This window comes from Cheilinus undulatus, linkage group 3, assembly GCF_018320785.1.
Source record: "Cheilinus undulatus linkage group 3, ASM1832078v1, whole genome shotgun sequence".
NCBI classification, from domain to species: Eukaryota; Metazoa; Chordata; class Actinopteri; order Labriformes; family Labridae; genus Cheilinus; species Cheilinus undulatus.
The window spans coordinates 24,007,454-24,033,610 of record NC_054867.1 but is presented as its reverse complement, the minus strand read 5'-3'; the positions used below and the strand labels follow the sequence as shown (position 1 = coordinate 24,033,610).

Below are 26,157 nucleotides of genomic sequence, written 5' to 3'. Positions count from 1 at the left end.
ATTTCAGGCCCCTGCTTTGTTTGCATCAATCCTTGGAAACAATTCTGTTTCTAATTTGATAACCTGGGTGCATCTGACTTTGATACCTAATTCACATCAAGAGTCACAACAATACATTTATAGGTTTTAATAAAACATTGAAGACAGTCCATTTACAGAAAACAAACACTGAGACTTGACTTGTACCAAATAAAAATCTGCAAATCCGTTACGGTGTGAAAACTCAATTCTGTTCTTCACAAAACTGAGCAGAAGTAACAGTTTTCTTTTTTGCTCCCAACATTTCATACCTCTTTAAACATTGCTGGACACAGCTGTTGAAATCCAGAGGAAACGTTCATGCGGAAGATAAAGAAATGCAACATTGAATATCCATGGACCTTGAAATTAACGCTCTATTTTCAAAAAGTGATAAAGTGCCAGCTGTTTGTTCATCTGAATCTGTGCAGAGCTGCAAACAAAAAACACAAAACATCTTAATACCATATCTCAGAAAACACATCTGTAAGAGTCACTGGTGCCTGTAAAAGCCATCAAACTATTCACATACGCTCCAGTATCAGGAAAAAGAAGGCCTGTTGAATAAACCACATTCAGACATTTCTCTTACACATTCAGTGCACTCTCAAACACATGACGCCTTGTGTACCGTAAAGGCAAAGTTTTACAGTGAAAAAGCAAACATTTCTCTTCCCCGGAGCAGTTTATAAATATGAAGTTGAATCACTAGCAGCAACAGCAGCTACCGTGCTTCTGTCCCAAATCAATACCAGTGTGTTTGTATTTTCTGCAGAATAAATTAACAATAAATAAAATACAAAATTGCTTTCACAATAAATGTGTAAAAAAATGTCCCATCAGTGTTACCCTGGATTCTCTTTTACAATTAAACAACCTTAAAACATAGTTCATAGTCTTGGAAAGTATTTAGTAAGAGGAACAGCAGGAAAAGTGCAGACAGGGAAGATGAGGCCACCAGTATGACTGAAGGAGCACGTCAACAAGGGTCCACGTAACGAGGCCAAAGGAGTTCACCTGTACAACACAAGGCTTAAGGGGGAATTTCTTGAGCTAATTCTCTATCACTACGGCAAAGATGCAAAACTAGTTGGACATCATTGCTGAAGGTTTTATACTGTTTAGAATCACATTCTCTTGAAGATACAACTCTGTTAAATTACCTGTTCTCTGCACAGTCATTAAAAAATAGATTTTTTGACAATCACATCTTGAATTCATTTTCACAAGCAATTTTTCAAGATTCCATGGGACTTATTTAATTCCGTAAAGCAAAAAACAAGAAGTGTCACAGTCATTTCCAGGTGTGGCTCAAAACATGTCTAAAAGGGGACATATTATGCAAAATCACTTTTTGGGGCTTTTCTAACAAAAATATGTGCCCCTGGCCTGTCCACAGTTCCCTCACGTACCAGAAAAATTCAAACCCTCCCCGTCTTTCTCCACCTTTCAGAAAATGTGTGCTAAAATGAGCCAATCTCAGATTATTTCCCCTCATGATGTTATGTGGGGAGTTAGCACTGCCTCCAGGTGTGGTTGGCCCTCCTCGCTTGGAAGAAAGATCTGCCCTCCTATCCTGATATTTTTCTCAGCTGCCAGCTGAGAGGATCAGGAGAGCCACATCCATCTCCTGAGAGGGGCGCGGTCAGGGAGTCAGATAGCTCATTAATATTTAAAGCCACAGACACAGAAACAGCTCGTTCTGAGAAGGGCTGTAACAGAAAGTTTTTATGAAAAACATGCAAAAATCTAATACTGGAGTGTTTTTACTGCAACAAACTTCACAGGCATGTTTTGGGGACCTCTGAGACCAGTAAAAACTTGTCTTAAAAGGGTAAAATATGCCCCTTTTAAGTAGATCTGCATCCCTACAATTTATTTTACTCCTTGATTTACAAGCAATTTTTTTGACATCTCAAATATCGATGTCCTTATTTTGAGATAACAATGATTTCCCCAGCTCATTTCCACAGTTTTAGAGCAACCAACTGAAATTAATCTGCTGGACAACCAGTGTTGTAATCCTGCAGTACATACATCAAGATCTTGAGAAAGTAAACAAAATTGACCTAGTGTAGAAAAAAAGATATATGAACACATGTCCACACAGAGCTTCTGTGTGAACAGATTCAAATTGAAAATGGAAACTTAAAATAATTAAAAACAAGGTCTAAAATAGTTTTAGCTGAAAGGAAGGGCAGAGCATGGCCTGGCCTTATATAACAAGAAATAGTAGTGAAATTCATATTGTTTGTTGTCACTATCAGAATAAGTATTTCCAGATTTTAAATGACATTTTCAGCAGTTACAAGTCATATATTTTAACGTCTGGGGTCCATTACAAAACTTTAACAGTATCTCTATGAAGACTTGACTGACCATTTTTGCTTTTTACTTTTTCAGCGAAGTCTGTCATTAAACAGATGGCACCTTTAATCTCATTTAAAGAACATATTTAAGGAATGCCATCCTTCCTTTGGCAGCACTGTGAGGGTGGGACACTCCAGTCATAAATATAGGACAATCGCAACTTGACTTCCTCTTTGCAGAGCCTGCCATCTCGCTGCAGAGTCTGGTGTTTTTCTAACATGTCCTCCAAGCTCTGCTTATGTGTCACCAAGTATTTGTTGTTGCAACCACGCGATTTGTACTCTGTGTCAAAGCGTGGGTCATGTGTCCTCCGAACATCCACTGGTGCCAGCCAGGCTCCCAGTGACACATCCTCACTCTGCCAGGTTTTTAAGTAACCCACGTTTATGTGAATATAATGCACCAGGTCCGCTGAGAGGATGTAGCCCCCACCCAGTGCATAGGGAAGGTAGTAGTCACAGAGCTCCCATGAGCTTTCACGCCATTTTCCAGCTGTTTTCACCCGTCCCCGCCCTGAGAAAAAGCCCCAGTACAACCGGCTGGGCTCTTTCCCCTTAAGCTCATCCTTCAGGAGGTCCAAGCGAGCAAATGTGTCATCATCTGCTTTGAGGACAAACTTAAACTCTACGTTCTGGTCCAGCCAGGAGTACATGTGCAGCAGCTTGAGTGTTAAATTCTCATAAGAGTCTCGCAAATCAGGCAGTAAGAGCAGGTCCTTGTGTCGACCCTGCTCTGTGTTCAGGTTCTGTAGGTCCTCACTGGGAAGCCCTTGAGTTCCCACCACAAACATGGCCAGGACATCAGAGTCCCGCTTAGCCAGCCAGGTGCTGCGGATGATACTCCTTCTCTCTGTGTATTTTGGTCCAGTTGTGATGAGGACCACCAGCATTGCTGAAAAGTCTTTGGATGGGGAGGGGGGATTCTGATGTTCCTGATGGGACTGTAATGCAATTGCACGAGGGGCAAGGCCTGGAGGATCCTGATGGCCCTGTTTCAGAGTTTCAGAGGTACATTTGGCCAAGAATACCAGAACGACAGCAAAGCTGCACACAGTGCCGATGACAAGGGCTGTCTTGTGGCGGCACAATAGACGTACCAGATGCATGGCGATGAGTCTGGAGAGAAAAAAAAAAAGACATCATGGCACATAAGTCAAAGAAGTCTAACATTTTGACAAGCATGATCCAGAAAACCGTGGAGGGGAAAATGCAGGGTTAACAAGCAAAGTGTGACATATTAGGGATAAAACTTTACTTAGTGCTTCTCATTGTTAACTAAATTAAATATAGTCTTTTGTATTACCCACAAAGCCCTAAATATTGGCTTGTAGTTGTTTAAAGATGCTGGTATGGATAGTCACAGATTTAAACAACCGTTCATGACCTAATCGGTAAATTAAGTGCAATGACAGCGTTAATTTGTTCATTTTCTTAGTCATATTTATTTAAATTCCCATTATTTTAAAGTTTGGTAGTGAGGTTTTGCAGAGTATAATACCATCAACAAACAAGTCCTGAGCAGCACACGCAGGTGCGTCGCATCATTTACTCCTGTAATAAATAGAAATACGTATGAGTTACCTTTGTTTATTCACAGCACCAGTCCAGTGTGTGATACAGGCAGCCACACAGCGGGCCACAGACAGCAGCTTTGCAGGGCTAGCGCTAGCTACCGTAGTAAGACCTTCTGCGCACTTGGTAAGCTCACTCCGCTGAATACTAACATGCCCACGATGTTCATATTGGTTTAAAATGGAGAACAAAATCAGTAAGATAAATATATCACGCAGGTAAAGCAATTCGCCGGGCAAGTAGTGCAAGTTATCGACGTATTCATCTTTTTTGTCTCGTTGAGAAAAAGCAAATCAGTTCTTTATGGCTGTGACGAAAGCGGAAACGGAACTGAAGCCGTAACAGAGAGAAAAAAGTAAAAAGAAAAAAAAAATACGTTTTTGTTTCTCAATATATTTTTAAAACGAATTTTCAATAACCATATCATATTTCAAACTTCACGCCCTCTGTTGATTTATTTATTTTTGCTACGTAGTAAAGAAACAAACGAAAAGAAAGGTAATTTATCAAATACAAATATATATTATAATATATATTGATCATAAATATTTAACTCGGATAGGTCTTTAAGAAAAATACATATCATAAGCGAGGAATATATTAAGGTAACAGCAGCATCAGGATTCGAGCGCAGCTGCTGCCTGGAGCATGCGCATTTTGCGTGTGGCGTTGCAGAATCAAGTTTGGGGAGATAAGCACAACAGAACCAGATATTACGTTTCCTTGACACAGAATAAAAGCACAGAAATAGCCGAAGCAAGAGGTTTTTATTAACTGTGAAATTGTCGAAACCTCACCAACGTATCTAATTTACGTTATCTGGCAGCATAGTGTGTTGCAATAGTACAGCTTCGTTTTCGCATTGTGAATTGGCGGATTACATGAAAGCTCAGAAATCTATGTACTTTGCATGTATCTGCTGCATGTGTTTACATTTCATACTACCATACGATTACAACTAAATACGATCATACCTTTTTATATAAAGAGAAAATACATGGTGAAATTCACGTATCTCGAGATTTGAAATGGTTAACAGATACTTTATTTTGAAGTAAATTTGCGGAAGTTTAACCTTTCATTTCGCTAAAGAGACTGACGAAATGCGTTAGCTGAAAAAATAATGGCCTCATCGTAGTAAACTGCCAGTATGTCGTTTGTAATTAGCTTAAAACTGAAGCCGTGAAGCGACCCGAACATGTAGCCTACTGGTTTAATATATCTGTGTGTTACAGACTGCTTTTGTAACGTTATCTGACCGGGAAGCTCCTGTAACTGTCACAGACGTTGGACGAGGAGGACAGATGGAAGCGATGACGGTTAGCAGGACCAGCCGACATCCTCGGATATGTCCAGCAATTCTTGCAGTTTTTCTGTTAATTTTGACTGTGCAGGTTGTAAAAACATCCTCCGAATTTGACCCCTACAAAATGTTGGGTGTCAGCAGGAGTGCGAGTCAAGCAGAAATCAAAAAGGCTTACAAGAACCTCGCAAAGGAATGGTGAGTGATTGACAGTATGTCCCCCCATATGTTGTCACATCTTTGAAGTAGGAGATGGGCCTATTCATTGAATATCTGTGCATTTTAATATATCTAATGTAAACGCTGAGCAGACCACTCTCTCAACCTCTGATTTTCTTTTGTCCTGTATGGACTCTTAGGCACCCAGACAAGAACAAGGACCCCAAAGCTGAGGACATGTTCATAAAGATTTCCAAATCATATGAGGTAGGTGTCATGACTCATAGCATGCCAGGTTCTATATGTCAAACAAACAACTCATGAAACTCTTGAAAAAACAGCTTTCTTCGTGGCTCACTTTTTAGTTTTCTTTTCTGTTTTATATACTCTCTACAATCATAATAACAAGATCGTCCCTGTTTCCTCTTACAGATTCTGTCCAATGAGGAACGGAGGTCCAACTTTGACCGTTATGGACAGATGGATGAAAACCAGCCCTTTGGGCAGTCACAGCATCATGGTTTCCGTGGCTTCCACAACAGCTTCTATTTTGATGAGTCCTTTTTCCATTTCCCCAGGTACTACATGGTCAGATTTGTTTTGTCCTTCATTGTGGGCAGAATCAGTACCAGCAGACTATGGACCAAACTGAGTTTGCCAAGATTTCTTCTTTTTTTTCCCTGTATGCCCCCATATGCTTATTCATAATTATTTATATCTCAGCATTTTACCTCGTCCAGTCCACTGGTTGGTTGTCAGGTTTTCACTACTTCTTCACACCACATGTTTTGAAACAATAACATCTCTGTTAACTTAATAGTTTTCTTTGTATAATCTGCAGTTTCAGCTGTAGATCTCCACTTATGTTTTAACCCAATATTTATAGCAGCAAGAGACAGACAGTCATGTCTACATTGCACAAATATGTTGCTGCAAACATATTGGTGCAACCCTGACAGTGTGCAGGAGTTTGCTTACAATTTTGGCAATCAAAAAGAGGATTGTTCCACATATAGGATGCAGAGGACCTATTGAAAGAAAAGTACCAATATCTTTCATCTTTACAAGTATATCCAAATTTAAAATTTTGGTATTTTGGCAACCTTGATCAAAAGTTATTAGTATACTTAAGGCTCCTTGTTTGTCTTTGCTTTTTTGTTATGAAGATCAATAAATACATAGAAAGATGACTGATGTAGATGGAAGATTTGTGGTTGCAAGCAATCATTGTCCTATTCTTAGTCTTCAGTCATGTTTAGTGGACTTAAATCTCAAAGTCTATGTATCTTATTAGCCAATCTGATAGCAATTTAAAGGCAATAAATGCAGTTTTTCCTCTTGTAAATTAGTATTAGTGTAAGTATTTGTCTTCAAAGACTCTAGCTTATTGAAAAATCCCAAAATTATTGAAGCGTAATAATCAGATCCTGATTTGATTTGCTCAGAATCAAGCCATTTTTTTCTTATAATCCAATTTTTAGACATCATCACAATTCTAAGAAAAGGAACTATTTAATTCAATACTTTGATAGATTGAAAGTCTAAATGGTGCAACAATGTGCCACAAGATGTAGAAAGGATGAACAGAAATTACTGACAGTTTTCCTCTGAGGTCATGGCCTAGAAGCACAGCACCCTGTGGGTTTTTTCTATAAAAAGGCTCACTATCTTGTTTCCAATCCTCATCTTCCAGGTCCAGGGACTTTGCAGACAGCAAGTACCTGCTTCACCATGCACAGTTTAACAGCGATGTCCTACCAGACAGCCACAAGAGGCCGTACCTCATCAAAGTGACCTCTGAGTGGTGCTTCGCATGCATCCATATAGAGCCTGTGTGGAAGGAGACAGTGCTGGAGCTGGAGCCTCTGGGTAATCTGCTCTCTTTAGACACCCATGGGTGTACACCCACACACTCACAGAGTCAGAGCTGGTTTTCCTTAAAGCATCATAACAGGGTTGAGGTTGATGTCTGCTCCGCTGCAGGCTGTTAAATGTCATTCTTAGTGTTAAGAGGCTTTACAAAAAGTCATTTCTTTAATTATTCATCAGGGTTTATTTGTTATTTTGGTTTCTTGGAACACCGATTAAAGCCAAGGGAGGGAGAGAGCATTGTGTAACAAAGTGCTGGCACTGGGGGTAAATTTAAAGTTGTTGAGTTAATTTTGCAAAGTACAACTGCAGTTACAAGTGCCCCATTGGTTTAATCTCATCCTTGGTCTGTCATAACCAAGTGGTTGACCCTCGAGAAATATCCTGCATATTTATGTAACCCAGTGGACCTTTTGTTAGTCATCAGGATGTATCACAGGAGTTGGTCATACATTAAGCTTTCTATAGCTAAGCTGAATGTGTTTAGAAAAAAAGTATAGAAATATATTGCATTTGAATTTGAAGCCTTAGTTTAAATCAGCAGTTTAGCTGCCTTGGGGCTGAAAACCACAACAAGCACATACAATAAAAAGTCTGACACATTATGACCTTATAGGGGGACCGTTAAATACACTTGTCCAACCCATCTTGTTGACATGAACTTTCTTTTTTTTTGTATGCAGTTGTTGAGAACCTGATGAAAGTGGTTTCCTTTTCAGTCCTGCAAACTGATTAGGAATATGCCAGCCTGCATGTTCTGGTATGCAGGTCCAGGTATGCTGCTCGAGATGAGTACTAAATTCCAAAACATCCGGCCAAATCAAAACACAGATTTCAGTGCTTCATCTTGGCACTCCACCACCCAAGCACAACCCCCGGTCAGTCCAAATGAAAGGCACAAAATGACTTTTTGAAATTCTCCTAATTTAAGTGATGGATTCATTTAAACTGATGGATTGGCCAGATTTCCTGTCTGTCATTGGGCGGATCCATAATGTCAGAAAATGATTTGACCAATCAGCTTCATTTGAGAAGAATGAGGTGGTAGCAAAGGGCATAATTTAGTTGTTCTGCAAGCAAGGCTGTAAACAATGGTGGGCAGTGATGAGATTATTATGGATGCATATACAGTGTAACCTTGCAAAGCAGATAGATACCCCCATTTCTGTGTTTCTCACTGGCGAATCCATCTTGCAAAGCTCCTGCCTGAACCATTTGGGCCCGGTTAGAAAGTGACAGGATCAATCAGCGTTGGGGGCAGTACTTTCAGAGTCGTGACATAAGCAACCAGCGACAAGAGGCTGGTGCAACTGTGGTGGAAGACATTAGTGTGGATGCTGCTAAAGTGCCAGTTTTACTAGAACTTGATGACATTTTTCGTTAAAAGAAGAACAATGAACAGCATTGAGTTGTTTTCTTCTCAAAAATAACAAAAGTCGTGTACTGACATCATGTCTAGAGTTGCCATGGTTCGTGGCGTTATGCAGTTCTCTATGGAGTTTACTCTTTGGTAGGGGTGCAGGCACGCAGCTCGGTAGTGGCTACGTCACGTGTTTTTTTGCCCTGATTTGCCCATAAAGATGTGACAGACAGAACATTCATCCAATCACCCTCCGAGTTTTTTCAAAGGCTCTGCCCTTTCCCAAACGCTGTCTGTGGGTGGTTTTCCCGATGGATGTGTGAAACAAATCCATCTGGCGTGCCAGGTTATCTATAGTGGTAGTTTTATTGGGTATGGACATTATCACTTTATTAGAATTGCACTAAAAGCTTTTCTTGGTGGAAAAGATGTTTTTCTCCTCTCCAAAAAAGAGTGCAATTTAATATCTAGCTTCACTGATAGTGAAGAATCATGTTTTCACATGACTGCCTGTTGAGATTGTTTTATGTGGTTTACTAAACTTTGAAAGATTATGAATATTTGAACTGGTACCCAAGTTGATATGAAATACATCTCATGCCATGGATATGTACGATAGTCCATCTTGTTGGTGAGGTTAATTATTATTATTATTATTATTATTATTATTATTATTATTATTATTATGTCATTAGTTCATTCATTACTGAGACCATGCTCAGTAATGGCTTTGCATTGAACCACAATAAACCAAAGTCCAGATTAATACACAGCTGGTTGATTCTATTGCTCTGTGTAGTTTATTGAACACCTCTTTTATAACTGACAAAAATAAGAACAACTGAAGGCCTCTTAATATCATGTAGGCTTGGCTCTGGTGCTTAAATTTATCACTATATTGACGCATACGCCTCTGCTGAACTCTAAAAGCAGATTTGTGCATCATTTATGAGCCCATTCACTAGACAGCCCCCCACTCATTTTAAAGCTGATACTTTCAAGTGGTTGTTTGGTGAAAGACAGGACTTGCTTCAAAACATTATCCTATTTTATTGCATCTATAGCAGAAATGCAGCAAAAATGTTATTCAGTCAAGATCAGCTACGTGCAGACCAACCCAATAGAGCATGTCACTCCATTGTTCATCTCTCTACATTGGCTTCCAGTAACTGCTCACGTCAAAGTCAAACTTCTAATCATTGCTTACAAAGCAGTAACTAAAACTGCCCCTGTTTACCTGGAATCCCTCATACAGGTCTACAGGTCTCTTGCCCACTCCACTTGGCCAGCAAAAGACAATGGGTACTTTCATCACATCAGGGCCTTTAGGTCACTAGCTCCTGCACCAGAACAGGACCATTCTTGGTGCATCCATGTGTGGAAAAACTGGTGTTGGAAAAGTAAATCAACAAATTTGGCTCAGGCTGACCAAAAGTCATAGTGGAAAAGCCCCATAGCTTGAATCTTTTCTTCTGTTTCCCTCGATGGTGGAATGAATTACCCTTAGCATAGCAGCGCCTTCATCAGATTGGACTTGAACACCTCGTGGCACTTACTGATCTTGTTTTCTCCTGTCTAGGTCTTTGCTCTCAGGTGTATGTTGCTTTGGTTTGCTAAATGGCATTGTAACGTTCTAACAATGATGCCAGTCTAGTGTTAAGAATATATATTTTAAATTGATTTGGATTCAGATGGTACATAATGCAAATGTAAGTATCTTGTAAAATATGAACAACAGATAGACATGTAAACTTCTAATTACCTCCGCCAAGAAGGTTATGTGATCGGGTGGGTTTGTTATTTTTTTTGTTAGCAACATAACTCAAGAGGTTATGGACAGATTTTGATGAAAATTTCAGGAAATGTCAGAAATGACATAAGGAAGAACTGATTAGATTTTGGGACTGATCCGGTTCACCATCTAGATCCAGGAATTTTTTAAAGGATTCTTTGGGAGATAGGGCTAATGGCAGAGGTCTACGCTGTTACCACTTTACACCAGGAGATGACAGACATGAGTAACTTCAATCCCAGCAGCATTTGTGGGTGTGTTTCTGTTCAGAGTTTTGGAGTTTATAGAGTTTGAAAGGTGCACGCCCGGTTGAGGAGACGAGTCGGAGCATAACAGAGAGAAAGACAGCGAACTGTAGCGAGAATACTCACAATGCTGGGAGGAATAGAGGAATATTCACCCTCTACCATGACTTCCAGTCGTCCAGTGAGACCATGGGTGAGACTGTCAGTGCATCTGTTGGCACCGGCAGGCAATTCTTCCACCATGACAGTCCACCCATAGTGAAGCCAATGCTTTACCTCACTGTGTTTCCACCCCATCGGGGAGGGAGTACTTGGCGATTGCTGTGGTGGGGGGCGCATGGGGACAAATCCAGGAATTTTTTTAAAGGGTTCTTCACATTTGGGAGATAGGGTTGATGGCGGAGGTCAGTACTCTTTGAGTGCTTTTCTAGTTATACATGGGTTTTTAACTACTGTAACTGATTTTTTATGCTTACACCAGGTGTTGGCATCGGCATTGTGGATTTGGGATATGAGCGCCGCCTGGCCAACCAGCTGGGAGCCCACCGTGCACCCTCCATCATTGGGCTGGTGAACGGCAGGGTGACCTTCTTCCATCAAGCGGTGGTTCGTGAACACCTGCGACAGTTCATAGAAGATCTGCTGCCTCAGAAACTGGTGGAAAAGGCAAGTACAGCTGTTATACTGCTACAAAAATTTGTGTAATCTTTTTCCCCATGAAATTACAGATCTTAAATTTAAGGCCTCATAAGATTTAAAGATATCATTTGTCAAGCGCAGTTGACAAAGAGTGAAGTGCAAAAAACAAGCCTTAAACTCAGCCCCTCATGACACTTCTACCTATTGATATTAAATTTTGTACTCATTTTCAGCTTTGTGGGACACACAAGAAAGTCTCTTATCATCACAGTAGATTTCATGAAGTCCACCATTTTGAGTCAAAGCATAAAATTAAGTGGGGTTTTTTTGTTCCCACATCCAGGGGTCCTTTGAGGATGAACTCAACTGAGGGTGTTAGTCTGTGGCAATGGCGAGCCCTCAAACTTGCATATTTTTCCTAAAACAGGAAATAGCCTGTTACTCAGCTGTGAATTGTTCAATCTGACTGAAACTTTCAACATACATATGGGGTCCACACGTGAATGCATTCATATTTTAGACATCATAGCGCCTCCTAGTGGTGGCAAAAATACCATGACTAACAGCACAAACCACAGTTTCAAGCCATTTCAAGATATTAATATGAAATTTGTGTCAGGAGGGTCCCAAATAGATGATTCAACACTGTGCAAAGATCTGTTACTTTTTGTCAGAGGGCTTGGCCTCAGTGGGGTCAAAACCAAAAATGTTCCTGTTGTGTCTTGCAATGAATTTTTAAACAGTCATAACTCTGGCAAAGCGCATTGTATCTTAGACAAATTTCATGTGCTTGATAACTGTCTGGGCCTGAACACATTCATACTGAAAATTTTGATAAATTGCACAGCACCACCCTCTGGCAACTGGAAGTCACTGTCTGTGAATTTTACACCACAGTTCCAAAGTGGTTGCCCAAATCATGCTAAAAAATGGCCCAGGGGGCATGCCAAGACATTAACCATGGTCTGACAGGTCAAAAGCAACATTTTTTGTTTGCCATGAAACAGGAAGTAGTTTTGTTCAGGTGCTTAACATACATTTACAGCCATGAAATTTGGTAGTAAAATCCTTGTGAGAATGATATCGGTTTAGCTGGCGTGTGTGACCAACAGGCTCAATAGCGCCCCCTACAGATTTTAAAAGCTCAGCCCCCACTCCATGTTTGACCTAGAATTTTGAAATTTGGTACAGTGTTCAGTGTCAGTCAAAATATTTTTATTTTGATATAAAATCCGTGTGACTTTATAAAACATCTTTTGCACATTAGAGAAAATACAGTATATTTCAAAAGGTCACCTGTTGCTAAGATCACCTTATATCTTTGAGACATATTTTGGTCCATTGTACTGTGTGCTCTTATTTAATGTTGGCTGTGACAAAAACCTATTGTGCACCAAACTCTGTTATGCACCAAGGTGCAAGGGCCCATTTAGTGCTGCTTGCAGGCTTGCAGCCCTAGTTTAACTATGTTCTTTTGTTTTCTTCAGGTCACTGACAACAACTATCTGACTTTTCTGGATAACTGGCATGCTGAAAATAAGCCAAGTATTCTCTTGTTTGACCAAGTCCCTTCTGCCCCTCTAATGTACAAAGTAAGTTTAAAGACATTTTGTTATTCCATTATTTTATGTATTTGTTTCATATATGTACAACTTTGAATTGCACATCTTACTTCTGCTTCATTCTATTATTACATTCCCATGCATGCATGCTAGACTACCACACAGACACACCCAAACTTTTCCTCTTACAGCATCTTGTCCCACACACACTCATGCCATCCTCACAAAAAGTTTGGCTTGATATTTAAGCAGCTGTGAGTACATCCAGGCAGCCCAGCTGTCTGTGTGGGAAACACTAGACTTAATGTATGAGGTTTTGAGTAGCATAAAAGTGCATAAGCTGTGTAGATAAAAATGTCTTTTCAAGAATATCACCTGCCCACCTTCGCTCTCCAGTTAACAGCGTTTGCCTTCAGAGAATATGTCCGCTTCGGCTATGTGGATCAGGGTGAAATGCATAACACTCGAATGCTGCGTCAGTTCAACATAAACACATACGCCCCCACCATGCTGCTCTTTAAGGAGGATACAGAGAGGCCAGTCGACATCATCCAGGTACATCTATAACTGCTTGTAGTATGAATCGTTGTTGAAGTCTTTATTAATTAAGTCTTTATAATTTTTTTCTGACAGTGAAACATTTCAAGTTTTTGGAAAAACTGCTGAAATATTTTGCACCTTTTTTTCTCTCCTCTCAGGCCAGAGGGATGAAGCGACAGATCATGGATGAGTTTGTCTCTAACAACAAGTTCCTGCAGGTGCCGCGGCTGGTCAACCAGCAGCTGTTTGACGAGCTCTGTCCTATTAAACAGTTTCATCGTCGGAGGAAGTAAGACATTTTTACAAGCAGAATCCTGGCCTCTGGTCCTGCTATAAATATCTCACTGAAATTGAACTCTTGTGTAATAAGATAATGTGTCTTTATTGTCTCTCCACTGCATTTCTTTTCCACTGAATTTGTTATAAGAAGAAAGGACACAAGCAAGACAAAGTTCCCATGATTTGAACTGATATCTTGTGATCTCTAAAAAGCTGGAGTGTTTTGTGATGTGATCTGTTTGCAGGTACTGTGTGCTTCTGATCACAGGGGAAGACCAAGCCTTTCTCTCAGGCAATAAGGCCTTCCTGGACTTTGCAACAGCTAACAGTAAAGAGGTGCTGCGGTTTGCATATGTCTACCAGCGACTCCAGCAGCCTCTCTGTCAGGCTCTGCTCCACAATCAGGCTGCTTTCTCACCTCAGGCCAGTAATGATACCACACACAACCTCACTAATATGCCTCTTTAAATGCATAAGGCAACAGTGGAAAGGCAGGGATAGAATTTTCCATGTATAGATATCCAACAAGGACAGCGTGAGGAAATCTTTTATCTCCAGACCAGAACATACTGAGTCTGATATGTGTCAGATTACCAATATGCCCTCTGCACATTCTCTCTTTACTGTAAAGTGACTTTTAACTCCGCTTACAGGTTGTGATTCTGGAGAGGCGAAGCCAGGCTGGCAGGGTTCTTTACCGCTCTGTGAGTGGTGGCTGGAACGGCAGTGAAGAAGATAAATACCGTCTACACGAACAGCTAGAGCTCCTTCAGAAAGACCCTACCTACCTGACCTCAGACGCCACCCTGCCTGAACTGAACAACGAGATGGCTCCAGTAAGTTACACTGACACACTCACTTCCTCTCTGGACTGTGGATGAAACATGCCTTCAATGTGATTGTTTCCTTTTTATTCTAAACCTTCCAGATGTTTATAATTCAGTGGATGAATGCTGCCTATGATTACATCCTTCAAGTATATGATGACCTCCTCTACTCAAACTGGTAAGACATCAATGCCCAGTTTTCGTAGTATTGTTCTAAGTATTGCTATCATCTGATATGCACCTTCCTCACATGTTTTATTATAACATTCCTCTCCTCTAGGCGAGAGATGATGCCCATCCTGTCATTGATCTTCTCTGCCCTCTTCATCCTTTTTGGCACAGTCATTATTCAGGCCTTCAGGTAGGAACAATGCTGCCTATTTTAGTCTTATCTGTCTTGTAAATTCGTAATGGTAGTTTACATTTTCTACTTCAGATTAGATTTTTACAACAGTCATAGTTATGGGTGTCATAATGTGTCATAAATCCTCTATTTGTGATGCTTTTTCAGTGAGCCTGGTGAAAGCAAACCACGGAAATCCAAGCCAAAGGAGCAACCACAAACTGAGGAGGATGCTTCAAGCAGAGCCAGTACAACAAGGTAAAGTATTTTGATCAAGATGTGGGCAACATATTTTGGCCTAAAGGTTTCAGCAACATACCTTGCTGAGAAAAGCAAAAAAAAAAAAACAGTTTAATGTGAGCACCAGAAGAATGTTTTAATCCTTATACAGACTCCTTGAATGAACAAACATTGAATGATATGTTGTTGAAACTAATTTTTCAAAAGTGGCTGTCTATGCAACTGGCAGGACTATGGAGAGTTAGTGGTTTGTTCTATTTGAAGGACGTCCTTGAGTTGTCAAAGCAGCCTCACAAGAATTCTCCCTATTAGAAACCAAACATGACTCAGCAGTATAGTGTTAATGAATTCAGCCTAAAGTGTGATTTATGGAGAGGAAACAAATCTGTGCAAGGTATGGCAGAAAACAGACACATGGCAAACTGTCAGTATTAATCTACATCTTGCTGATGCATACTGTTTTCTGTGAGGGTGAGGTTTACAGCTTGGTAAACCATCACAGCTTTTCTTTGCTTTTCCTCTGCGCTGTTGTATGCATGAAGTATCAGTTGTCCAGTGAAAGTCTCAGCTAAATTTAGTATAATTACTCATCCCAAGCATTGTTTTTGCTTTATATGTTTTTTAAACAAAATTTTGAATTGAGATATTATTGAGGGATACACTGCAAGGCAATACGACAGAGTTATGCAGCCTTGTGTGTACACTTAAGGAGCTATGTTAATTTGAGCACACAGCAATAATTAACGTGCTCCAAAAAAATTCTTTTAACTGAATTATCCACAAAGAAAATTAGCCCAAGCTATTAGCAGAGTGTTTTAAAAACCCCTACAGCAATCCACTCTTGACAGAACTAAATTGTAAGAAGTCAGGGATAAACTTCGCAATCCATAAAAATGTAATCTAAGTTTCTCTCCCTCTATCTCTCTCACTGGTCCATACAGCCGTGCTCCTAAGAAAGACTTTGTAGAAGTGACAGAGCTGACAGATCTCACATATACCAGCAATTTGGTCAAACTAAGGCCAGGACACATCAACGTTGTTCTGGTTCTCACCAACGCCTCCAAGACAGCCCTGCTTAGGAAATTTGCAAAGGAGGTTTTCTCTTTCTCTGGGTAAGTGCCAATGCTACATTAAAGCTTCTGTCTTCTTTTTTATGCACACTTGATAATCTATAACCCTTTAGAGATCCACGTTTTGTGCCATTCACCCTTTTTTTCATTTTAAAGCCATTTAGGCTGTGTTGAATGAATAAAGCTCAAATTTGCCAAAGGATTAATTTCTAAAGAATGCTAGAATTGTTGTCTCAGTTCCTTAGATTAGCCCAAAAGGGCTAAACTACACAAAAACGGACACATTTATTCCTAAGGACAAAATGTCCCATTAAAAACCCTTGAAAATGCCATTTTTGATCCCACATTTATCTGAACATAAACTCTACTACATTCCTTTATGTTAAGATTTAATTTTGGAGCATTTAGAGCTTTCACTTTTTACACTTTTCCACTAGATGGCACTAACTTTTCTCCATTCAAAGCATGCCGCAAAATTTCACACTTTTACTTTCACTTGCATCTGAAATGATAAGTGTGTGTTGTTACTGATGTGGGGTAACTGTGTCTGTATATTTTATTTTAGTTTTTGTGATGTAGCTCTTTTAAAAGCGTCCGAGTTGTGTGATATACTTCCTGAAATGTTTTGATGGAAATTATTATTTATTTATTTATTTTCGATTAAAAAAATGGGTTAAAATCCCCAAAATGTAATTTATATTTATATGTTTATTTCAGGCTGAAGTTGTATTATTTAAAGGGGAACAATATTAATATATATTACTGAACAGCAGTTTTTGGGAAGCTGAAATTTTTGTTCTTAGGAACAAACTCATTAGATAGTAAAGGAACTCTAAAGGGTTAAACCTCTCTACCTCTATGTACTATATATACCATCTTAAATGATACAATATCTGTCTTTTTTATGCTCCTTAGTATCAAAAAATATATATACGAAAAACGTAGACTTATTTCTGACCCAAGGCTGCTGCAAGTAGAGTGAGAGAGAATGAGAGCATGGGGGATCAACTAGCAAGATGCAGAGACATTTTCTGATTATTTCACAGCCGTTAGACTATAGACACAACGACAGCTCCACACAAACATGCTAAAGTGCTGCTTCTCTCTGCCATTTATGTCTCTGCTCTGCTCTGTCTACATGTTTGACCATTTTCTTCACCAGTTGGTTAATCTATTTTAATAATTCCTTTTATTTAGCATCTTATAAAGAGTCTTACTTTACCATAAGTGTCTGCTGCAGACGGATAGTAAGCAGAGGAGACAGGCAGCAATGTCACAAATTTTTTGTCTAAGTCCTTACATGCAGACTTTTGACTGTAGGCTTCAAGAAATTAAAGGTATGCCAGAATGCACCACAGACTTCTCATGGATTATTAATAATAATCTGGAGCAATTTTTTAAATTAAGGTATACATTTGTTTTTTTTTTTTGTTTTTTTTGTTTTTTTTTTTAATGAAAATGTCCATTTGGCCTTTCATCATAGTAAGCAACTATAATTTTGGTATGTTTTAGATGACCCTCTCTAATTTGCAGGACTGAAATCACTATATTGAAAATCAAAATTCTGATATCATGACAACTTTACCTCTACAGGACTCATAACCTGCACTTTTCCTTCCTCAACGCTGATAAACACCAACACTGGATGCCATCGCTCCTTCGCTCATCCCTTGCTGCTCAGGACCAGGGCCGTGATGATTACGAGGAGTCGTCAGACTACTCCGGCCATGTTCTGGCTCTCAATGGCCACAAGAAATACTTCTGCCTCTTTAAACCTGTCTTCACAGGGGATGATCCCCACGACTCTTTATCCGAGACCTCGTTCTCCTCTGACAGCAGGAGACAATCTAGGTCAAGGTCCAGATCCAGCTCCCACTCTAGGTCCCGGTCCCATTCCAGGGACAATGGGGCTGGAGGGAAGAGAGGCTCCAGCAGGGCCACGAGCATCGAGGTTCACCACAAGCTGGATAGGCTGGGACTGTGGATGGAGAGGCTAATGGAGGGGACACTGCCCAGACTACAGGTGCCTGCATGGCCCATACTGGATGAAACTACAAACAACTTTTCTGCAGAGAGCTGAGGTCTTACTAACAGAGGTACAAATGGAAGAAGCCGTATGTGGTCTCACCTCCTGATTAAGTCCTTTAGCAAAAAAGTACAGTAAGGAAATGATTATTTATGTTCTCTTTTGCACAGGTAGGCGGCTGCTGCACTGAACAGTTTAAACCTGTTTACAGAATGTCATTTTATTTATGTGTCACAGAGCGTGGAGCAGATAGAAATCAACGGCTTAGAGTTTTGTTCTACCAAACCTTTAAAATGCAGTTTTGTGCATGTTAAGAGCTGCAGTGAATGCATCAACAAGCAAAGGCAGCATTTGAGCTGAAATATGACTGCTGCACAAAGACAGAAGGAGGAAAACAACAAAGTAGCTTCTCCTCCTCCACACATGCACGCCCAGTTTTCTCACACACACAGGCAGGTGGTAAGTGCTGTTAACAAGCTGCAGATAGATCACCTCACTGCTCAAGTGTTCTTTACTGCCGCTGTGTATAGCCCACAAACATTCAGAAGCATCAAGGGACAGACATTGGCTGTGCTTTGCAGTGTGTGGACTGTATGTGTGCATTAGAGATTCAACTTACAGTAGATTTCCCTTCTTTTATTTCTTGTCTCTATTCATATATAAAGTGAGGTCATACAGGAAAGACCAGGTGCAAGCTTTTTATTTCTGTAGTTGAGTCTTTTAACACCAAATTTCCTCACATTACCTTTAAGCCTGAAAACATTTTTACAGTTAAAAGCTCTTTACTCTGACTTCTGGCAGCATGTCAGATTTCTGATTTGGTTTTTGATCAGATTTCTACTTAGTCCAAAAACAGGCATGGAAACTGAGCCTGATGCACTGACTTAATTCATAAATTATTTAAACACACTGGTTTTTTTTTTAATTTGTGGAAGCCTTTTGTTGGTCTTGGATATTGGTCATTTATTATCACACAACATTTTTTGATTCCAGATATGAGAGCAGAGAGCAGAGAATTGAGTGGCACTGAAAGTTGCAATAATCAGATAACATTAATATGGTTTTAAGAATTGCTTAGTAAGAAACTGATTATACTTCTTGAAACAAGTTGCCACTTTTGCTGCTTTTTTGGTTTAAGTATGTGAGCAATGTGTGAGTTTAAAGCTGCCTTTGATATCACTAGTTTTTGAGTTATTGTTTGTTTGAATCAGGGAGCAGCAACAAATGCTACTGTATTGAATTGGCCATTTTTAGACTTCCCCTTTAGATTTTTGAGAACTTGAATGCATGGAATAAGTAAACTAATAAATTTAAAGAGAATCTGCATTTGCAGCAAATGTGTGATTCCTTTTGTCTTCTCCTTTTACTTTCACTTTGTGATTGAATAATTTGCTGCTTAACAATGAGTCATATTTGCAGTACACTGTAACTCTAAATAATTTAGATTTCATGTCCTTTGAACTTTTATTATGTGAACATGAAATTGTATGAAATGAAGTGTAACCTATTAAAGAAACTTCTTTTAAAACATATAATTTATTAAAACTTGCAACCTGCTTAAATATTTGTCATTTTTATTATTTTTTATATATATGTTTATTTCATTCAATAAAACAATTCATATCCAGCATTAAATCTTCATTCTGAATGAAAAGGAGGAGAAAGAATAATAATCTTATAATATCTGCCCTGTTTTCACAAAACATTGATCAACAAATCATATACATACATGGTTAAAAATCTGACATAAAACAAACAAGCTGAAGACCAAAACAACTGCTCATATCCTGCAAGCAGTTCATAAGCTAGAATTAATATTACACCAAATCATAAAGTCAAGATCTGTCACCACGACGGTTTTTCCGTCAAGATTGTTCCATAAACTGATTCCAAAGAAACACATCAGTTTGGTTCTGAATCTTGTTTTTTAAAAGATCTCTGTTCCTTTTAAGTTATAGTCACTTTCTCTTTTTTTTCCAAATCTCTGCTGGATGTTGGCTGGCAATAAGTTCTTAGGAGTGTTAAACATAATTTGCAGAATACTGAAGTCAATTATTTCATTAACAGTTTTTACTGAATAAAAAAACAGGTTTGATGGATCCCTATATTGACTTCTACTGATAATTCTTGAAGCTTTTTTTTGTAAAATAAAGATTGAATGAGAAAATGTTCAACACAGTAGGTCAGATATAAACAAAAAATAAGCTATGTAAGACATGCAATGCTTTATTATCTGATGAATCCTTCCCTTTGTGTAACAGGGCTATTTTTATATTTTCACCTTGAAGTGATCTGTATGCGATTTCCAGCTTAGTATTTCATCAATTATAATAACAAATAATTTAGTTTACTTCTCAGTGAATTTCAATACCCTCTAGGTTAATCATTTATACTTTTATAAAGTTTGTTTTTATAAAGATTCACTGATAATTTATTTACATCAAATTACTGTTTCCATTTTGAGTTATTTTTTAACCATAGCAAATAGAATAGAAATAGAATACGCTTGACAAATATGGAAACATTTTAGCAATATCATTAACATACAAAATTAAATGTTAAGGTTCAAGGATCGACCCCTGAGGCACACCACAATTTAAACTGTATGCTTCTGATCTTGTTTCATTTATCTGAACAAACTTTTCTGTGTTTTAAATAACATGAAATCCATTGGAGTGCCACAACTCTTATGCTGTATTTGCTAAGTTTTTCAAGAAGAACGGTATGATCTGTGGTGTTAAATGCTTTCTTTTGATCAACAAAAACACTTATTAAATTATGTGGGTTTTTTATTCCCTCCAGTGGATATTTCTCAGTTAGTTCCCTAAGTACTACACTGTGGAGTGGTTTTTCCTAATCCATATTGACTGCTACTTAAAGTATTATGCCTTTCTTGAAATTTGTCCAACCTGGCAATGAATAATTTCTCTAATATTTTTGGAAATTGTGGCAACAAGGATACTAGTTGGAAAAAAACGTGTTTGTCACCATTGTTATAAAGCAGTACTGCTTTAGCTGTTTTCATCAGATCAGGAAACTCCTGATAAGTACGGTAAATTACAAAAATGGCTCAATAACATTTAAATTCTTTTATTATATCATATCCATGCCCTCACAATCAGTTGGTCATTAGCTGTAGCAATTTTTTACAATGTTAAGTATTTCTTCCTTTTTAACCATACCAAGAAAAAGACTACTAGTAGTATTAGTCCCTAATTGTGGTATCACCTGCCTTATCATCTTTTATTTAGGAAATATTCATTGCAAGACAAGTGCCAACATTTACAAAGAATTGATTGAACTTATTTATGCCATAAATTTCTTAAACATAGCTTTTAGTAGAAGTTCACACTGTTAATTATTCCCCACGTAGCATTTGTTGCCCTTATTTTTACAGAGTAAATCACTATAGTATTCTTCATTGTGTCTTCTTTAAACCATAACAGTTTGTTTTGACATTTGTTGCACTTGTCTTTTGCCTTTTAACTCTAAAAATCTTCTATATAAATGATTTTTCTTCTTTCTTTTTACTCCTTTTGTTATCTAAGGTTTATAACCCAATTTTTTTTAGTGATTCATTTAAATTTTTGATGTTTTGTTAACTTACAAGTCCAAATAATAAAGCATTCAATAAATGTAAGTAGGTAAACGTTTTTAATGATAGTGAAATTTTAAGTCTACAACAATAGCCTAAATGGTGTGAAAAGCTTCAATGAGTACACAGTAAATTGTGAATATAGGACACAGTTGCAATCAACATTTCATACAGAAACAAATATTTACCATAAATAAAACTGCCAAAAACACTTTGAGCACCACTGAACACAAAACTAGTCATAAGGGTCAAATACCAAACACTTGTATTTGTTTCATTAAAGTCCAGGCTCAGTACTCGTTGGGAATGTCAATCACTTTCTTCATGGACAGATCCTCAGGGCCAAAGGAAAGAGGCAGCAACTCGTTCACAGTCATCTTCAGGTATGAGCCATCAGGTTTGGACAGGTACACAGTCCAGTTTGACCCAAACTGAGAAGGAAACCCAGAAATAAAAGGCAAAACAGTAAATAACTGTGCACTTGTGTTCTTAAGAGCTGTTATCTTAATATTCAGCTTAAATTCAGATTTTTGATCATGAAAAAGTAAACTACAGGACCATACCTCTCTCATGAACTGCCTGCAGCCACCACATGGGGAGATGAACTGGTCGTTCAGGTCACTGCAGGGGAAGCAGGAAGTAAAAACAAAGTAAGAGCTTTTAGAATTAGTCACTGATTATTGCCAAGTAGTATTTCAAATACTGAAAGAGCCACAGTTGAAAAATACTAGTAATTTATAAAGTATTACAATTCTTATTGTGCACAACTTTTACTTTAAGTTTTGTGTTTTGCACATGCTACCTTTAAGAAACTGTGTTACATCACATAGAGATGGAAAGAGTAGGAGAGAGGGGTGGATTAGGCAGGGGAGCACATAGCTTTTCTTCTGTGTGATGATATAACGAACAAACTTTTTAATTTAATCGGTTTAACCTGGATTAAAGAGCTATTTTTATTTTACCTGGATTCAAAAAACATTCAGATACATGCAGCTGGTGTTTAGAGAAATTTAAGTTGGACATCAAGTTGTAACCTTAGTTTGGTGTTTGCATTGACAACAGTTTAAGTCTGGGTCAAATTAACAGCTGTTTCATTGTGATCACAATATGAGCATTTGCAATTAGCACATGATAAATGCCCAAATTTATCCCTACAAATAAAAATATAACGTCATGTAAGAAAGCAGTGGTTTTGCACAATTTTGATGCAGCCAGATGAAGCTCAAGCTCTGCTACAATAAGATTTGTTGATGCCACTGAAATGCACAGTGTATAAATCCTGCCACCAGGGGGCACTCATTCAAAACAATAACAAAAGATAAGAGGTGGAAGAAGAGAAGCGCTGCTTAGCCTGCTTAATTGTTTTTTTTTTGTTTGTTTGTTTGTTTTTTTTAATTGAGGACTGTGATAAACCAAAAAACTGCACTCAAAAGTGTTTATTTACAAACATTAAAAGGGACATATTATGAAAAAATCACTTTTCAGGATTTTCTATCAAAAATATGGGCCCCTGGCCTGTCCACAATCCCCTCAAGTCAGAGGGGTTTATAGGCATGCAAAAATGCAATACTGGGGTGTTTTTCAGCAACACACTTCACAGGCATGGTTTGGGGACCTCTGAGACCAATACAAACTTGTCTTAAAAGGGTAAAATATGTCCCCTTTAATCAACAGCTTTTGTAGCAGGATTTATTTCACGTATCGACAGAGAAAAGCTGCTAAAAGTGGGCTTCCTTATATGCACTGCCTGCTACAAAGTATGATGGGATTGCTGGTAGGGTTAACCAAGAATGCTTTTTTTAGCAGCTTTTCTTCCTCATTGTTTAAAAGTCATCAGTGAAAGGTTTTGTACTCAGTAAATAAACTTCAGTTTTTGATAAAATATTTTTAAAAAATCTCCATGATTCAAAATGAATTGCAGTCTTTGATTTAACATTCCATTATTCCATGGCAACAAAAACATATTGTGCCTGTCATGGTGACTATATGACAAACAGGCCTTGGTACAGCATTCAAAATTAAGAATTTCACTGACTTTGGTAGCTGTTTGAAATTTCTGTAAAAATGTGTTTAATTTGGTTTCAGGAGGGATATTGCAAGCACAGGTATTGAATTTCAAATGAGGAATAACAATATGTTTTTTAATACCTCTACAATTATTCATAATGTTCTCCTGACACAGACCCAATCTTGATTACAATATTTTAAAAGTGTTCTGAGACTTCTTCTACCATATCTCTATTTTCTGTATAAAGGCTTTTCCTGAAGATGCAGTATGTGGAATCTGCTTCACAAAGACTCATTTCCAACTCTGTCTTGCTTCACCTGTAGGTCAACATTTGACCAAACATTTTACGTAATCCTGACATGTGTCTGGTCTTATGTAAGGGGGGCATGTTTGATAAGTTTGGTGACGTACAAAAACAATGAGAACACAAGTACAGTGAGTCCTGGTTTTAACACGCAGGAGAGATGACTGTAGGCTTGTGCAATAACAGAAAATGATTTCTTTCTGTTTAACTGTCTGATTCACTTAAAAGTGGCAGTTACCTTGCAATTGCAATAGCCTTGAAGCTTCTGTAGCCTTCTGACACTGCCTTTGAGATAGCATTTCTTTCAGCACACACTCCTAGGTTGTAACAAGCGTTCTCCACATTGCACCCTGTAAGAGAAACATTATGGCAATTATGGGTGAGGTTGATACACTTAACTTAAACAGGAACATCAAGGGAGAGGGGAGGGATGGGCAGTGAACGAGCTGTCTATTTACTTCAGTCCTGGTCAAATAGTTACTCAGTGGGTCATTACTCTCACAGCTGTTTGCCAGCTATTTGCCCCCCAGGGACCTGTGACCTGTGAGCTTTGCTGAGTTCAGCAATGGGCAGGAGAGTTGAGTCTTTTTTTGACTGTTGACAGTGATTTGACAACCCTGTCTGGGCAAACAGCCCTGATGATGCAACAACACAAGGCCTCCTTAGTTCATGAGAATGTTTTTATTTGTTGTTCCTGTCAAATTTGATGATTTTTACACCTCTAAGGATGATGCAGAATTATCTTGGTAAGGTAGGCCATATAATAATGAAACTTGTACTTTGACTCTATTTTGATGTATCAAAATGAAATTGCAGTTAAGGTAATGTTCAACTTCCTTAAAACTTCCTCATTCTTTAAATTTTTATAATCATTTCCAGAAAATGCTCACGGGGCAGACTTGCTCAAACAAGCTACAAACCACTGAATTCTGCTTCTATTGTACTAATGCTTGATGGGTGAGTATTTGGAAATCAATAAACTGAAAGAAATGCAGTTTTGTTAAAAACTTTACAATGAAATGAGCAGATATGCACTAATTTTGTTAACATGTTGATCCTAAACATTCATGTTAAAACTCAAGCCAAACATGTACTATATTAAACTTGCCAAGAGGTACTTTTTCACCTGTTTCTTACCTGTAAACACACAGTTGTCATGGGTCAGTAGAGCAGCTCCCACTCTGAACTTGCTGTATGGACAGTAGGCTTGCTTCTTGGCTTCCTGAGACCGCTGGATGAGCTCCTTCACCACGTCCGAGGACAAGTGTCTAGAGCCGTGCTCCTTAACATGAATCATCTCACCGTTAAACATTAAGCACTCCATACCTGCTGCTGGCTTTGTGTGGCTATTTGTGAGTCAGTGAATGCATCTTTTGTGACTCTGTTTTAAATGTTAAAGGGAGTGGGTGAGAGGAGGTGGAGAGGGAGCTGTCACAGCCAATCACTGGCAGGGATGTCAACATGCTGTCATATGGAAACTTAAGGCAGCTGCTCTGCTGTTGCTGTTTTTTTTTTTTTTTTTGTGCGGACATGATGATTCAAGGGTGGGAGGGTCTGACCGGTTGCTAGTCTGGCTAGTTGTTTATGATCTACAGAGTTTAATACAGTTTATTACAGAGGATTTATAGACAGGACAGTTTGGGTAAAGATGCCCTTAGTGTCAAGTCTGTCTACTCTGTGAGTCCAAGAGATGAGGAGGAGACTGTCAGACCTACAATAATAAGCTCAATTAATTAAAAAAAAAAAAATGCAAACTGGTTTTAAATTATTTATATCATTATATCATATTTCAAGAAATAAACTTTTAGGCCCAAGCTTCTTTAATAAAAAGTATGTTCTGCTTTTCTCTGACATTTATATGAGTAAAGTCCCAGTAAAGTGATATCCAAACCTTGAAAACCATTAAATCATGTCCAATCTATAGAATTTACCACAAGGGGACTCCAAGCAAGGTGTAGAAAAATCTCAGCAACGATCCAGAGAATAGGAAGAACCTGAGCTATATTACAGGTGTCTGAATACTTATGTCAATGTGAC

At 38.5% G+C, this 26,157-nt stretch overlaps 3 protein-coding genes across 4 annotated transcripts; 1 reads left to right on the top strand and 2 right to left on the bottom strand.

Moving 5' to 3' along the window:
• Window positions 1–112: 112 nt before the first annotated feature.
• On the bottom strand, window positions 113–4,095 carry b3galt6 (UDP-Gal:betaGal beta 1,3-galactosyltransferase polypeptide 6). Its single transcript, XM_041816876.1, has 2 exons — window positions 3,969–4,095; window positions 113–3,503 (listed from the first exon to the last, which is right to left on the bottom strand). The coding sequence occupies exon 2, from the start codon at window positions 3,491–3,493 to the stop codon at window positions 2,474–2,476; it is 1,020 nt and encodes a 339-aa protein (XP_041672810.1). The 5' UTR covers window positions 3,494–3,503; window positions 3,969–4,095; the 3' UTR covers window positions 113–2,473.
• On the top strand, window positions 3,999–19,772 carry dnajc16l (DnaJ (Hsp40) homolog, subfamily C, member 16 like). 2 transcript variants are annotated; one of them, XM_041816855.1, is made up of 16 exons: window positions 3,999–4,085; window positions 5,195–5,460; window positions 5,622–5,688; window positions 5,854–5,999; window positions 7,115–7,290; window positions 11,169–11,353; window positions 12,814–12,918; window positions 13,285–13,443; window positions 13,587–13,717; window positions 13,953–14,130; window positions 14,361–14,543; window positions 14,636–14,712; window positions 14,815–14,895; window positions 15,046–15,135; window positions 16,059–16,229; window positions 17,781–19,772. In XM_041816855.1, the coding sequence occupies exons 2-16, from the start codon at window positions 5,264–5,266 to the stop codon at window positions 18,265–18,267; spliced, it is 2,433 nt and encodes an 810-aa protein (XP_041672789.1). In that variant the 5' UTR covers window positions 3,999–4,085; window positions 5,195–5,263; the 3' UTR covers window positions 18,268–19,772. The 2 variants fall into 2 exon arrangements, with proteins under 2 accessions (XP_041672789.1, XP_041672799.1); XM_041816865.1 differs by lacking the exon at window positions 3,999–4,085 and having other exon boundaries at window positions 5,063–5,460; window positions 17,781–18,283; window positions 18,384–19,772.
• Window positions 19,773–21,850: 2,078 nt separating this feature from the next.
• Window positions 21,851–25,512, bottom strand: cdab (cytidine deaminase b). The gene is made up of 4 exons (XM_041816889.1): window positions 25,258–25,512; window positions 24,359–24,470; window positions 22,372–22,429; window positions 21,851–22,239 (listed from the first exon to the last, which is right to left on the bottom strand). Exons 1-4 carry the CDS (start codon window positions 25,442–25,444, stop codon window positions 22,099–22,101), a joined length of 498 nt encoding a protein of 165 aa, XP_041672823.1. The 5' UTR covers window positions 25,445–25,512; the 3' UTR covers window positions 21,851–22,098.
• Window positions 25,513–26,157: the final 645 nt, after the last annotated feature.